General features: G+C 32.2%; 1 protein-coding gene across 7 annotated transcripts in view; it reads right to left on the bottom strand.

Annotated features, from left to right (window-relative positions):
* Positions 1-17473, bottom strand: part of LOC118185097 (NAD(+) hydrolase sarm1-like) — a 137483-nt gene that overhangs the window by 59233 nt on the left and 60777 nt on the right. Inside the window, exon 1 of one of the 7 annotated variants that reach the window (XM_035354892.2) lies at positions 16381-16448. The exons of the other annotated variants lie outside the window; for them this stretch is intronic. Within the exon in view, the coding sequence (XP_035210783.1) occupies positions 16381-16407 (27 nt within the window). The 5' untranslated portion in view covers positions 16408-16448. Of the gene's footprint in view, positions 1-16380; positions 16449-17473 lie in introns of those variants that run through there. 7 annotated transcript variants of the gene reach the window in all.

Raw genomic sequence — 17473 nt, 5'->3', positions numbered from 1 at the left:
GACAGTCTTGGCATTGTCCAAAAAGAAGTAAATAAGTGAAGTGCGAACATTCGCGACTTTCGTGCGATAAATAAGTGAAGTGCGAACATTCGCGACTCGAGTTCGATGAATGTAAGAACATTATACATTCATCGAACTCGAGTCATATTTCAAATAAAAATTTTCCCGTCCACACACGACGTATACCAATTTGAACGTATTGCAAAGCTAACGTATACTGAGGTACCACTGTAGTTTCAATTAGTCCTTTTACGAAATATTTGTTTATGCTGATTCCAAAATTCTTTGTTTTGCGTGAGTTCGAAGAGCTCCGTATCCCATCTTTAAACACACAAACATACCAAAGGATAGATGTTACCATAGAGATATTAAGCAATTTTTAGAAACTGTCCACATTCACATTACGCAGGTACCGATAGAAGCTAGGCCACCGTCTTAAGCAGACGGTGGCCTAGCCACCATATGTGATTGAGGTATTGCTGTACCTAGCTAAATTGTTAAGCTTCAGCCCAGTTTGGAATTCCGAGGTAAAACACTTCGGGAGGCAGTCCGAAGATCTTCCATCCTTCTACCGCTACCACCAACCTTTCGAGAGAATTTCGGCTCTCGCCTATTTTGAGTGCTCTCTTTCAGCACAGACACCATACGCTGATAAACATCCATATCTTCTCCATCATTCGAACCAGGCGATTCGGTAAGGCAAGTCAACATCACTAGCCATTGCCCTGTCTGGGCGGTGTTCACGTTTGAGGCAAACCACGAAAACCAACCATGCAATTAGTCCATTCTCCTGCGTTCAAATCACCCCTCGGCCACTGATAAGCCTGCTTAAGGGGGATGCTTTCGTTAAGGATATTCTAAGACAACAGTTTCGTGTTCAAGTTACGCATGGGAAATGTTCAAAAATTGTATGCAGCCAACCCATCCGTTATAAACCATACCATCACAAGCAGCCACTATTATTCACTCTGCCAATGGTGGACATGGATATTAAAGAAAAAACAAGGAGTATACAACTTATTATTTAGTTGTTGCTAAGCAAAATTTTCGAAGTCAGGAACATCTCTTAAAAGGCAAGCATTACTTAATCATATCGAAAGGGATTATTTGTTGCATTTATATTAAGGATGAAAAAAAAAAAAAAAAAAAAAAAAAAAAAAAAAAAAAAAAGAAGAAAGAAAGAAAATGAAGAAGCCATAAAATTCATTGTATTTAACAAAATTCAAACCGGCAATGGAAACATGCTTGGATAATTTTTTAGAAAGTCAAACGGCTTCAGTCATATTTAGTTTATGTCAATACTATTTATTATTATTACTATTATTATTCATTATTATATTATTATTTACGTCAATACTATTATTATTTATTATCATATTATATAGTCATATTTAGTTTACGTCAATATATAATATGCCTAATAATAGGCAAATTATGTAAAATGCTTATTTTAATTAATGTTTGCTTGAGTTACTATTTATTGTTATTTTAATTATTATTCCTAGCGTTAGCACTGACATCAACATCTTGGTTAACATAATTGAGAAAGGTAAAAGGAAAACAAATGGCGGAAAAAAAAAGAAGGTCGGAAAAAATTACGTGTGCGGCATGGATGTGTAGCTGCAGCTGGCGGTAATCCAAAAATAATAATTACGTCCTTTCTTACTCGTAAAAACACTTGAAAAATTAACTTCAATAATACATTTTATTTTAAATGTTTTGGTTCTTCTTCTCCTTCTCCCTTTATTTTTCATTTGTTGTTGTTGCACTGAAGTACTAAAAAAGTGATTATAATACAAACACACCCAGCTGGTCAATGTTTACGATTGCAAATAATGTTTTCGAAAATGAGAGTAATCAAAAATGAGCCGAGAGAGATCATAGAGCAGTCAAAAAAAAAAAAAAAAATTCCCTCCGTGCTCTCGACATTAGTTAACATCAATATTAACACGTCAAAAAATTATTCGAGACATTGGGAACTGAAAACAAGATTTGAACGTTGTATGGAACACAGGTAGTTTGGTTGTTCATTTTAATTTAAAGTATTATTCGATTCGTTAGCCTTACTAATATCTTTAGAATTCCTATAAAGTATAAAATGCTGCCGTACATCTGTAAACATTTATTACATAAACATCTTCATTAAAAATTGTAAAATACAGAGACACTAAATACAGTTAAAACAGTTAAAAAAACAATTTTGACCAAAAAAATTAGAATTTCTACCCCAAAACAAAGCAATTCGGCCAGCGGGCAAGAAGGCATATTTTTCGGTGTACAAACTGAAAGTTTACCTTTGGTCCCACTCGTCGAAAAGACACTGAATGTGCAAAAACTGTTATAATTCTCTGTTCTGCTAAGTTTCAAATGTAAACAAATATGGCTGCTATGGTAATAAAAACTACGCTTAGCCGCAATTAAACACCTTTTAAATTGTTGATAAATCTACAACTATTCTATGCAGATTAACTAAAGGCATAAAAACCTTAACAGGAAGATAAGAATAACATAATTCAGTCATTAATGAGCATAGCTTTAGAATTTCGATACACAATCTCGGGGTCTGGAAATAAAAATGTTTTTTTCCGCACAGTGTTACCATTCCTCGCTATGAAATCGTTGAGTTTGTTAATAAAAAATTAATATCTTACAAAATATGAAATAGATAATAAAACAAATTCCAAATTTGGACTTTCAGATGCGAGTGGAGAACTCCGTTATTCAAAATTTGACGACTCTAGATAAGTTGCTTTTTCACAGTGCGAGAAACATACATACATTTGTGCAGATTCTTCATTATTTAATTTCATTAAATATAATACAGGGCTTTAATATTTGGTGGCAACAAAATGAAACGTGAACCGACATTTATAGTGAACCAACGCAAAATGCCAAGACGAAATTAATAGTCCTTCTAGGTAAATTGCCACTTTGGACTAAAGAGAGGGGAAAATAAAACTGAAAACATGTTAGATATGTAAAAAAATTCGATTATATATCAAGTGAAAAGGTTAAAGGAATGCTAAGTATGAAAAAAAAAAGTATCTTTAAAGGAACTATAAGGTATTTCTCCCGCCTTCTTAGCTTGACTTCATGGTATAATAGTCAGCACGCCCGACGCGTATTCGAGAGATCCGTGGTTCGAATCACTAATAATTTTTTATGTCTTCTGCTTCCAAAAACATCCTAATGTTTCTACAGTGGGGCCCAAACTAAAAAAGATGATGGATGATGATGCTTCACCATCAGGATTTAGCGATTGGGGTCCCCTAATCATCAGTCGCCCTTGCCCTTTAAAATGGGGAGTATATAAGGTATTTCTTCCGCCTTCCTAGCATGCCTTCGTGGTGTAATGGTCAGCGCGCTCGACGAGTATTCGATAGGTCCGTGGTTTGAATCCCGGCGAGGGCATTGCACATTTTTCACCTCTCTCAAGCATAAAAAATCCTAATGTCTCTACATAAAAAAAAAAGTAAAAATGACAGAGATATCGCAAAAATCGATTATGCATCGAATACATGAGGTTCTGGTAATAAATGAAAACAATCAAAATGCAAATTATTAATAAGTGAAATGAATGCATTTTGTTGTATAGCGATCATCCATACTTACGGAAACTAAAAATTTATTTAGGAACATAAGTAATATTTAAATAGGAGAATAAGAATAATAAACAGAAAATTAATAAAATTAACAAAAAAATTTTATAAAATTTTATTTCACAGCAGTCATCTTAATTAATTTCTACACTTCTTTGTAATTCCTCCCACCTACTTTTCTTGATGTACTTAGAATATCGACTTTTAATATCATCCACTTCTATTCCACTAAAGTTTTTTTTTTTTTTTTTTTTTAAACTGGAATTTAGATTTAGGACAAAGAATTAGTTTTCTTTGAAATGTTTATTTCTTCGACTGAATAAGACGCCATCTTATTTTATCTGTAGTGATACGGAGACTAAAAAATTCGTTCAAAATGAAAATGAAACCGCAGATCTTATACTTTATATATGACAGAGTTCCAAATACCTGAAAAAAATAGAACTATACATCATTCGATTTATCGGAAAATATGGATAATTGTATTACGTTTTTTTTTTTTTTTTTTTTTTTTTTTCCGCACTTCCTGCCATATCAATGAATCAATTTGTTTTTTTTTTTTTTATCATATGTTAATTCAGCAAAAATTGTACAGTTGAAAAAAGATTACCTTTGTTTTTAAGCAAGAAAACTGAAATTATAGAAATAAAGGCTGCTGTTGGTAAGACAAATATTTGTAAATGACATAGCATCATTATATTGGTTTAGTTAATGTTTAGGAATGGAACAATTATTGTGTTCGAGCAATGTGTCAGGGATCAAGCAAACAAATATTAGCTGTAAACAGAAGATTTAATTGTTCTAACATTAATGTTTATTGGTTACATATTTAATAGAATATATAGAACAATAGAATGTAGAGAATAGTAGATATATAGAACATCGTACCCATTTATTATAAACTAATTTAATAACTTCTTAAAAATAGCTTTTTACATTATTTAAATTTAAATCAATAAAAAAATCAAATAAATTAATAAAAAGTTTGGCTGAAATTGGACAGAGAAAAATAACAAAGGATGGGGGTAACTGCAGTCCAGATTGTTATAGTTACTTTAAAGGAGAACCTCATTAATATGAAGTGAACTAAGCCATGATGAATAAAACGTTTTTCACATAATCTACAGAAAATATATTCAGCATTTAAATACAAAAACAAGTATTCGTGACATTTCTGAACGAAAGAACATGTTATAATAAACTTCCATATTTATGTCTCTTAAAATAATAAGTAATCACCTGGGTATGGCACCTATGGGAGGCAGAGGAGGCAGTCCGCCCCGGACGGAACATTTCTGGGCGCGGCGTTTTTCGCGACAGACATTACTTTTAGTGGAATTTAGGGGGATAGTCGAGTCATCAAGGCAGGTGAAAATAAAGGAGGTTTTGAATTGCCATATGGAATTGAAAAGAAAAGTAGTTTTGACTCTAAATAAAATATTCAAGAAATGCTGTATACTCTTGCTTATATCTATCTTATTCCATCAAAACTTTTGAATGAAAATTGAATGAAATATCAACTAAATTATGATCGCAATGACATTAAAAATAAAGATTTCTATTTAAAACAGAAATTTGTCATCCACTGTTGATATCGGAATAGGAAGGTGGAAGGGCGATTCTTTTGAATCTTTGCAATAAATTCTAAGGTAGAGTCTTCAGAACAAAGTTTCAAACAACCCTTAAACCCCTAAAAATTCACCAGTAGCTTTCGTAACAAAAAATAAATAAATAAATCAATAAAATAAAATAAAAAACCTGAAAGCTTTCCAATTTTAAATTACGTGCTGGAGATTATTTCCCTATATGTTATTTTTACAATTTTTTAGTTAACTATTTATATACCAAGAAAAGCGGCAAACCTAGGAGACCGCCCCAAGCGGCAAAATCAGAGACCACCCTGGGCGGCAAAAGCTCTTACGCCGCTGTGAATGATTTTAGAATTTCTTTATCCATAACGCTTTCAAACAGCTGTGTATCACCACAATTAGATCAACAATAAATATATCATCTGAAGTAAATTGAAAACTTCAGACGTGCTGCAGTTTGAAACTACTAAAGCAGCTTATTTTGTTGTTTTGTCAACAATAAGACCTTCAAGATATTTCCCGTTTAACTGCAGCTCAAACGGTTGACTTCGAAATATTTATAGAGAAAAAGTTTCAATTCATGAAAAATATAAATTTGAAGAAAATCTATTATGCGTTAATAATCATAATTTCCATTTACACAGATTTCACAGTTTATGAATTTTGCATATAATATATTGGTATCACTTAAATAAATTACATAGTTACCTCTAGAAAAACAGAAACGATAAAAAAGTTTATTGAAAATATTCGAGAAAACTGCATTTCTCTAGAAATAATACAGTACTATTCCCCGTAGTATTTCAGATAAACTGAATTTCAATTAAATGGAGTTTTACTGTAAATAATGAATATTTTACCGGCCACAGAAGTCGATGAAATTCTATACATGTAGATGCTTGCATTATTCTGTGACGCTGCAGCGTCCATGGAGAAAGAAGATTCAAATGCTTACCTTCACCCGGAAGCGAATTATTCGGATGAAAAATATGAATCAGTTGAGACGTTTGCTCCAGATGAATCTTGCTTCTCTTCCGAACCGAGATCTATTGACATCACAATCGTCGTTTCTTAGAACAAAGCAGAAATGGATTTATTGCAGCTGCTGATCTTGGAATTTTTAAATCGTCTGCGCATATTATTAGGAAGTGAAACATAGTAAGAATTCTAGTCACGAGTGAAATGTATGCGGTATTATAAGAGAAATGCTTCTGATAGATCATTTTGTTTCATCAATAAACACTCATACCAAAATATTTTCGATGAATTCAGAATACAAAAATGCGTCGGGGCGGGCAGATTTATATGTATGGGGGATATGTAGATTTATATGTATTTATATATGTAGATTTGTAGATTTATATGTATTTATATATATGTAGATTTATATGTATTTATATGAATCGGAAGGGGGGGAACCTGAAACAGTTCAGATTTTAACAATCGTCCAAAAAGATTTGTTAAGGTTTTTTACGCTCTAGCTGGGTCTACGTGTACCAGTCTGCTGTTGCATTCACTCCTCCCAAATTTATTATTAAGTACCCTACAGCAAATTCCAAAAATTTTAAAAGCAGCATAGCAGCATATGTTTAGAATTCCCGATGCAGTGTTACTGTTGGCATAATTTTTTTTTTTTTTTTTTTTTTTTTTTTCCAGTAGTTTATCAGTTTATCATATCAATGTTCAGGTTTTTTTTAATGCCTCACAAAAATTTTCTTAGCCCAAAGAGGCGTTAGCTCAGAAGAGCTGTTAGTCTGGAAACGGTATTTTGTGTCGAATCACTATAAACGGCTGCAACACTTTCAGATTGTTGCCAACAAATAGTATCGCTCTGTATTATATTTAAAGAAATTAAATAATGAAGAATCTACATGAATGGATGTATGTTTCTCGAATCGTATAAAGCAACGATACTTAGAGCCATTAAATTTTGAATAACGTAGTTTTCCACTCGATTATAGGCACCTGGAAGAGTGAATCTTGAATTTCGAATTTGTTTTATTATCTATTTCATATTTTTTAAACTTTAACGAATTTTTTATTAAAATACTCAAGGATTTCAAAGCGAGCAATGCCAACACACTGTACGGAAAAAATATATTTTTAGCTTTAGCTCGCAAAACTATCTATCAGAAATTCTAAGTATTCTAAAATATGGCATAAGTGCGAAGAACATGATGTTTAATAAAGTCAACACACAAAACGTCAATGATATAAAGACAAGAAAGAAAATAGTGTAAGCCGTCTTACTAAGAAAACTGAAATTTGAACTTAAAAAAAAGTGAAAAAAATAAAAAAGAATATATACCAGCATTTAAAACCGCATCGGAAATTCTAAACATATGCCGTTACGCTGATTTAAAAAATTTCTTGATTTTGCTGTTGAATTGTACGAAGATAACGATACTTAATAATAAAGTTAAAAAGACAGTAAAAAAAGGAGGGTTAGCAGCTATGAGTGCAACGGCAAACTAGTAGATTACGAGTTTAGCGAGACTGTAAAAAATCTTAACAAACCCTTTGGGGTGAAATCTCAAATCTTTCAGATATTTTTTTCCATTTCATTGTCGATTTTAATTCTACTTCCATAATACCTCTGCGAGGGCTTAAAAAATTCCATACATATTCTTCTTGTCATTAAATTTATTTATAAAAGTGATCACGTATTTTGTTTTTAACGCAAAATTTATATAGTTGCATAAACAATAGATATTTAATATACGTATAAATGTTTCATCACTTAATGTATGGCAAGAAGCTTTCGTTTACTTTTTAATTTGGGAACTTCATTGGTAATACTACAAATCTGCGTCAATGGTTATTACTGTCAAGTAAGAATTAAACAAAATTCCTTGTGAATATTAGGTTAAAATGTAAAGATTACACATGAAAGGGATATTTTCTTTCCCTTTTGTATCCGATTTTTCATTTCTTTGCCATTCTCAATAAAAATTATTTTCTAACTAAATTTTGTGATAATAATCTCAATTTTTAAACTAAAATCGTTAACTTCTGGAATTTTTAATAAATTACTCCATTAATCTTAAAATTCTTTATGAATGAATTTGGTGAAAAGAAAGAGAAAATATTAACTCTTTATTCAATACGATATTTTTTTTAATCGCTACCTCGTACCTTTGGTAAAGCGAAATATTTTTTCCCACTTTGTCTTTCTACTTTGTTTTATAATGATTTTCAAATGACGCTATGCCTTGCATTGATCTGAAATTCCTGAAAATGCAGTGACTTTTATCTTGCTAAGTTCTTTAAATAAATAACGCAGTCATGACACTGTTTTCACGGGGATGGGGGGGGTGAACGGATGATCGATCATTTGTAAATTCATAAATATCTTTCTAGTTCTTTTGTGAATATGAGCACAATTCCTAAAATAAAAGTCCTTGTGGACTTTTAAACGTGCATAAACAGTTCCTGTACAGGTTGGCTTTAGCAAAAGCAGAGAACTAATTTTCACGACATTAATGTGACGGGTGGATAAAACATCTCTTGTGGCGGGCAGACCTTGGGTACCGTTGCTAAGATACGAGTTCTCGGTGCCTGGCAACACTGCGGCGCCAATAGCTTGCAGTAGATCTGCTTTTTTTGTTAAGAAAGTACGGTGGGTTAGGAGCAAGAATTTATACATAAAACTGTTTTCGCAAGAAACCGAGTCCCATTTCCGTTTATACACTATAATTTGTGGTTATTTGTAGTCAAATATTTAAACTGATGAGTGCTTCATTCAGAAACTGCAATTAATAGAAATGAATTCGCATTCTTGAAAGATAAAGAAGAACCCGATTAATTTAAATTCTTTGGATGTAGATGCTAGATAAGTATCGATTGCCATCGAATTATTACACCAATTTTCAAGTATTGTAATTCCAGTTAATGCGTACATGAATTCATAACATAATATTTAAAAAGACACAAGTTAACTTTTAACAGCTCGATTTCATTGCTATCCCCCCTTAAACCGCAAAGATTTATTTATTATGTTCAATGATTTTCTAAATGATATATATGTGACGTTTAATATTCGACAGCAAAAAGCAAGAAGTGGTCTGTTATCTGTTTTGTAGATATAAGTGTCACGATAAGTATAAGATGACTAAATGATAAGTACCAAAGGAAATAAGAAAGATTGAGGAGGAAACTGTGCCACAAAAAATCTCTGAGAAATGTTTCACCTAATGTTTATCTCTGTCTAGAAAATATAATGAATTTAATTATTAAGATAAAACCTATGAATCGGCATTTGATTAAGTTTATCCTCTCTCGTTTTCGATTTTATTATGAATATTACCGTAAACGCTTGAAATTCGTAATATCATGAATTCGAGATTTTTTTTTTTTTTAAATGACAGGCACTAGCTATTTTAGGTTTCTGCCACTAAGGCCAGAAGCGGTGGTCATTTTATTATGGAGGCACCTAATAGGCGACTACCGGTGCCCTCTATGAAGGGACAGACAATTTACATCCATGACTTCTCTGAGATTCGAACCCAGGCCCTTGGGTACTAACCACTTTCTCGTTTCTTTTCAGTTCGGTATTAAACTGAAAAATTTCCATAAACATTCTGTAAAGTCAAATTTTTACCAGCAACAACTAGACGTCACGGAGGAAAATATAACATAATTAAACAAAAATATAACAGAGGATATTTGCTGAAATTTTTGATTAAAATCCATTCTGATGATATGTCCAACAGTAAATAAAATACCCAAACTGAATAGACTATTATACTGTAAATAAAGCTAACTTTTACATATAAAACATATTTTTGGACTCCCCCGGAAAAAAAAAATACATTTTACGAATGTCTAATTATTACAGTATTTTGAATAACTCAAACCTTAATTCTCCCGCTGAAATTTACTTAGGCATTTTTTGTGCATTTGAAAACTGAAACACCCTAATAAAAAAAGAAGCCTCTTGATGAAAATAAATTTCTTAATCATTTCAGTACCTTCAGCAAACGTTTTGCGTATAAAAGCAAAATTTTTATCTAGCATACAAATAACTTATGATACCTTCCGTAGTACATAGCTAGTAACACAGTACTATCGTTTAAATTGCCTTTTGGAATTTTTTATTCTGTGTTTCCTACTCTTAATACTATAACGATGCCGTTTAGACATATCTTTTTTATTACTAGATAGTTCTTTTTTTAGACATTGCTTCGTTAGTGGTTTAATATATTGTTCTCTGATTAAAATAGTGCATTGCAAAAACTTCGCGTCTTCATTTCTGATAAAATCTTTAATAAATCTCTTTAAGTAAAAGGAATGTTTCACTTAAAATTAAATTAAAAATGCTGATATATGTATATACCTTAAACTTCCTTAAGTGAGCCTCATAAATAAACATAGTATGATATGTGACGCATACGCAACTGCAATAAACAGTTAACATGACTTTTATATAAGGCATTTAACCATATGAGTTTAACTAAAAATTTCAGTAAATAACCGACACTGTGTTTTCATTATGTAAATTATTAACGACATTGGTGACGTCTAGATGTTACTAGTATTAAGAATTCTCATAGAAACTTCAAATTTTCATTAGTGATTTTATTAAAACAGATTTCTGGTATTAACGACAAAACACTTATGTACATATATATACGAGTACATGTGTACATACCTGTTAGAAAGAGGTGTTAGAAAATTCTGCAACATGAAATGTCTCCTGAACGAAGTTCAAGGCTTCAATTAGAAATTAATGAATTTTGGTAAGCTTTCAAGCCGCAGTTTTTGTCACACAATTTAAGTCACTTTTCGTGACATAGTTAAGTAAAAATATAAGATATTTGAAATTTTATATTGGCTGTCTGCAGCGAAAGTTCTAATTTATAAGCGACTTCTTATTCTGTTAAATATTTTTTTTAGGAAGGGGGGATGGGTTGGTTGGGCTTATGTGATTATGGCGCAAAACTTAGAGGGCTATCTGCCTAAGAGGAGGGATGCCTTCGTTGAGGATTTTGTAAGGAAAACAGGCTCGTATACAGGTTAAGGCATTTGAAAACCCCGAAAAAACCCATGCAACCAGACCCATGCAACTTCGGACCAAAATACCAGTGTTCAGCGACTTACCGCTCGGCCGCTGGTGGGCTTAGGAAGGGGAAGAAAATTCGTCAAAATTTATATGTTTTAAAAACCAAATAAAGACTAAACATCGATTTTAAGTGTCGTATAAAAAGGCAACGGAAACGGAAATCTTACGTACTATCGCAACCATCTTAGTAGAAGTTATCAAATTTTCAGAAAGTGCCAAACTCTGGCAACCATGCGCATAACCATTCTTTCAGTAACCATTCTCATAGCAATCGTTTCAGTCAACCAACGCCGCCATTTTCGTATGCGTTTTATTTTGTTGTATTCCAAGTTCCAACGGTTTTTAATACAAATCGTGATATTTTTTTGGCCTCAGTTTTAAAAGATGAGCTTGTGGAATTCGCCAGCAATGGAAAAAACTACAGTAAAATTTCAGCAGTAATACAGAATTTTGCTGAAATTTTTCTAAAGGGAACAACAAGGAAATGCGTTTTCTGGATAGCCGTTGTTGCCGAAGTTTGCACGAAGCCGAGTCTCCGCAATTCTCTGATTTTTTTAAGTGAAAACGGATCGCTGTGTGTTTCTGGAGAAGAATAAAACGAAAAAATTACAGAATGGTTCGAAGGATAATGTAAGTGTTTTAATTTTTTTAATGTATGACAACATCTTTTTTAATTATTAAAATTTGGGGTAAAGTGCAGAATCGCTCACTTATTTGTTTGGCGCTTTTTACAAGAGTAAGAAGAATTAGGTTTTTGTCAATTTTCTTTGACTTTTTAAGTGAAAATAAGTCGATGTGTACACGGATAAAGTCAAGAGAGTGCGTAGTGCCACCTTTGTGCAATTCTGGAGTGTTTTTTGAAGTGAAAACAGGTCGATGGGTACATGGATACCTATTATATGGAATTCTTAAAAACGCGCCAAGCAGTGGGGGATTCTGCATTTTCCCCAAAATTTGTATTTTAAATTGCTAAAGTATGTTTTCTGTCCTATTTTGATATTGTTTATCAAACTGACTATAAATATCGATAGTTTGTAAATCTTTCTAAAAATGATGGCGCGAAAATCACCGACTTGCACATGCTAATTAACTTTTACATTTTCATCCATAAAAAATCGCCAAATTGCGCCAAGATGATTGCGATAATACGTAAGTACCAGTAATTTCATTACATTAACCTCTTCGTCGTCCGTAACGCGTCTAGCGCTTTCAAGTGAAACTTCTGCGGGGAGCGGTAATGCGCTTCAAGCGTTCATCTACATTCTAAAACTTTTAAACGTTTAAAACGCTTTCTAAATGTTTACTTGTTTGAGTTTTTACTTTTGTTTGTTCTAATGCCTCCTAGAGGGCAGTACTAATAAGGTATTCTATTTCTAATTGAAGTCTCTCCCCCCCCCGGGTTTTATGAATATTCGCTCCATTATACATAAGATACAAGACAGTGAGAGATCTTCAACGTCTACTCAGCAGAAAAAGAGAAAAAATGAGATTGTGAATTAGAAAGACAAAAAGGATATACTTTTGATGAGTACAGTCCATAATAACTCTATGATTGATATTGAAACACGGAAAAGAACTGTAATAAAACCAATAATTGTAAAAGATTACAACAACAAAATGGGAAGAGTGGACCGCCTGGATCAGATGTTATCAAATTAATCCTGCTGCAAGAAATAAGCAGAGATATTATTACTTTTCCATTATCATTTATTTCCTTATAATTTTACTTAATATTCATTGACATTCATCCACTACGAAAGTTATGTATGTACAGAGAAAACAACATTACACGCTGCGAAAAACAAAGGGCCGCTGGGGAGAAATTTTCGCGGACAGGAGATGACGGTGAAAGGGTTAATAATTTTGGAAATCTAGCACGCCTAGAACTAAAAATTCGAAGCTCATGCTTTCGTAAGTATCTGCTTATGTAAATCTTATCTTTTGAAAACTTTCATTTAAAAATTTACATGCTAAATGATTATTAACATTATTTGCAATCGATCCTTAAAATCTGTTTATATATGCGAACCATCGACAGTAAAAAAAAAAAAAAAAAAAAAAAAAAAAAAAAAAAAAAAAAAAAAAAACAGTCTCTTTATTGATACTTTTTCAGACAAATGACTAAATTTGACTATGCCGTCGAAAGCCCTACTTCATTTGATACATTTCTGAAACTAGAACCATAGATCAGCAGCTAATCATTCAACATATTTAATCATACATATATTTTTAAAACAGCCTGTATATCAGCGACTGCGAATAAGGAAAAATTAAATTATTTTTCTTTAATAATTCGTAAAACCCAGTTTAATCTTTTTTTTAAATCAGGAAACATTTTTCATTTTTGTTTACTGCTGCTTAATTTACTACAAGCCATCCCTTTTCATTGATTGCTTGCGCGCATTTAGTTGTATAACGCTTGTTGTGATACCAGTTATAAGTTGATAGTTATGCAAGAGTGAAAGATAAAAGTGTTAAATCTTGTTTAATATTATTTCACAATCTAGTTTTGAAACTAAGAAATCAATAGTATTGAAGCTTTCTTTGCGCAAATTTTCCAACTTTTCGTAGTTGAAAATAATAACTACTGATAACTTCTTTCGTCTGTTTATGCACGAAGCAAGATGTATCGTCATATTTTTAAAGTTTTATTTATTTTTTCCATGATCTGCTCGATTAATAGCGTAGTTTTGCGTAAAAAAGTGTGTATTTCTATGACAAAATTATAAGTTCAAAGAGGCTTTTTGTCCCTGAAGGACTATTGTTTTCGTTTTGTGATTTTGCGTAGGTTCACTATAAATATCCGTTTCACTTTTCAAATTGTTGCCACCAAATGTTAGAGTCCTGCATTATATTTGAAGAAATTAAATAATGAAAAATCTGCATAAATGTATGTCTGTTTCTTGCATTGTGATAAAACAACGCTACCATCAAATTTTGAATGACGTAATCCTACTGCGAATATGGCATCTGGAAGACCAAATTTGAAATTTATTTTATTATCGGTTTCATATTTTGTAAAACTTTAACGAATTTTTTTATTAACAAACTCAACGATTTAAAAGCGAGCAATTGCAACACTCTACGGGAGGGGGGGGGAAACCTTTTTGTCTCCAATGAAACTGTGTATGGGAAATTCTAAAGATATGCTCATTTTAAAATTATTCTGCGACATTGCTGGTTAGCTGAATTTTATGGTTTAAGTGCAAAGAGCATGATAAAAAATAAATAAAGATGACACACGAAACGTTAAAAAAACGCCTCTTTGAACGTAATTTAAAATCTGAAACCTTTCAGATATATATTTTTTTAATTTTTGTCCCTGAAGGACTATTGTTTTCGTTTTGCTATTTTGCGTTGCTTCACTATACATTTCTGTTTCACTTTTCAAACTGTTGCGATAAAATGTTAGAGTCCTGCATTATATTTGAAGAAATTAAATAATGAAAAGTCTGCGTAAATGTATGTATATTTTTCGCATTGTGATAAAGCAACGGTACATAGAGCCATCGAATTTTGAATGACGTAATCCTCCTACTAATATGGGCATGTGGAAGACCAAATTTGAAACTTAGAAGTTGTTTTATTATCGATTTTATATTTTGTAAAACTTTAAGGAATTTCTGATTAACAAACTGAAGGATTTCAAAGCGAGCCATGGCAACGTTGTACAGAAAAAACATTTTTATCTCCAGTGCGCGAGACTCTGTATCGGAAATTCTAAAGATATGCTCAATTTAAAACTATTTTGCGATATTGCTCTTGAATTTAATTTTATGGTTTAAGTATGAAGAACGTGATATTTACTAATTAAATGTAACAGACAAGATGTTAAAAAAACGCCCCTTTGGATATAATTTTCGCTGTTTTGTTCTTTTTCTTTTTAATTTTTTAGACCTTTTAAAATATGAAACTTTTGCCTGTGAAATCGTCTTATATGCTCTTTTTTTTATCTATAAAAATATAGGATCGTTATGCACGTATAAGATTCTCTTACATACCAGCCAATATGATGTTTCGTAAATAATAGTCTATAGTTAAGAATCATTTTTGAATTATTAGTAATTAATAATATGGCCTACTACCAACAGTTATTTCATAAATCATTGATTATATTAAAAGGTTCTCGAAAATCCACGCAAAAATATTCTTAAAAGTTTCAATATTAAAATATTATTTACTGATATTTTAAACTTAGTTTATTTAGTCTAAATTCATTATCCAAAACTCCTAAACGCATTTAATTAAAAAAAGTATGTAACCAAAATTATGTATTGAGTTGATACGGTTCTACTCAAGATTATTTTGTATTCAGTTAGAAAGTTAATGTAAGAAAATATATCCTGTATTTAATTTCTTTCTCAGTTGGGCGAAGACTGAATGATAACAATGACGCAGAATTTTTAAAAATTATAATACAATTAGAGGAAAATTTAAAAAATTTACTTTCGTATGCAAGAGTCAATTGAATTCTGGAGGTGATCTTAGAATTCCTCTACTCCTATTCGCCCAAACGGCTGCTATCACACATCCGTTTGTTTCGGAAGAACAACCGTTTAGAACAATTTTTTTGCTTTATCACAACAGCCAATCACCACAGATCGATTTAAGGTTAATACAGGAATAACTGGTTTTCCATTACAAATAAGCCGATAACTGATTGGTTGAAAACGAACAATTTGCAATTTTTTTTCGAAAGGAAGGAAAAAATCGCGCGTCTTTATTTCAGTAGTAAACCAGGGAGAAAAATTGTCCAAAACAGTTGTTCGTGTGAAATAAATACGTGTGTGATATAGGCCTAAGAGTTATAAAACTTTCTCCGCTTTTTTTTAACTGCTTACACTGGCAATTTTGCCCAAAATGTTTCACTGGTAGTATGAATAATTCTTTTGATTATCTATAATTTTATGTTGCAATTTTGATTCTTCCTTCTATCATTAAAACACTAACTTTTAAAATGGCATGCAAACTAAAAATAAAAAATAAATATTTTGCAAAGGAAACACCCATCTTTAGTGATGATTACTTAATTAATTAATTTAATGATACGCTGAAAACATATCCAAAAGTCGATCGAGATAAAAATTTTTGACTGCGATCGCGAGAGACAACAAAGAAAGACAGGACTAACCTTCTTCCGAGAGCGGGTGTTGCCCATGGCAGCGACAGCGCTTCTTTCGACTGAAACTCGAAGTTGCGCGCCTTGGGCGAACAGAAATTAAAAATAGTGATGTCTCACGGTGGGGGCAACCGCAAGAGAATAAAAAGGACACCCGTTCGGAAGCGAGGGACAAGAGAAAAGAAAAAAGACCTTCTCTTTCTGATGACTACGTCGCCAGAATAAAAATAATAACTATTGAGGAGGAGTGTACTGCCAGTTACTATCAGATTCGTTGCCGCCGACGGTGGCTTTTTCGGATGGAAAAGATGATACCTTTCCTCCAAGGTCCTGTATCTCCCGTATCATAATTTTCTGAGGCGAAAGGGAAGATGCTGGTAGATCGCTGAAACTGCATGCTCCTCACTGTCAGTGGAGCTTTGGCTAATGATGGTTATCTGTTTTCAGAGGTTCCATCATAGATTTATTTATTTATAACTTGGTCTCAGTCGCAAGTTAAACTTTAAGACCAGTGACAAAATTAACTAAGACAATCATTATAGTTCCATTTACGTTGTTTAACTGGAATGAACAAATTCGAGTAGTTTGAAATGACGCTGATATTAGAATTAAATTATTATATCAGAATTATTAGAATAAAATTATGAATTACTGCAGTAAATTATCAGTATTCATTTATTTAAAAGAAGTAACTTTCTTCAAATTCAGGGTAGTTGAGTGTATGCAGTGCTTGTTGGTAAATAAACAAAGGGATACTGTTTAAATCTTCCGTTAAAACTTTTGAGTGATGAAATCGAAGTAACTCCCGTTAAGTGGTTCATGGAAGTAGGAAATAGTTACAGAGCTAATTTCAGCAAATAAGCAGAATTTGATTACATGTAAATGTGCTTTTCAGAATAATTTCTCGAAAAACATCTTGGGCATGGGTCGTCATGATAAAGAAAATACCAGCTGCGCTCTTCTCGATATTCTGGCTTGATATGATGAATTCTCCTCTAATACAGATGCTTAACAGTATCCAAATAAAAGACAGAACTAACGCTCTGCCTACTGGGCGCGATTTCTTCATTTAGCGACATCCCACTAGAAAGAAAGTAAGTTAATT

The sequence above is a fragment of the Stegodyphus dumicola genome, chromosome 5 (genome assembly GCF_044657685.1).
Source record: "Stegodyphus dumicola isolate Sdum_Otavi_A_Nest chromosome 5, ASM4465768v1".
NCBI classification, from domain to species: Eukaryota; Metazoa; Arthropoda; class Arachnida; order Araneae; family Eresidae; genus Stegodyphus; species Stegodyphus dumicola.
Note: the sequence above shows the minus strand (reverse complement) of the source record. Positions and strands in the feature narration are given on the sequence as shown.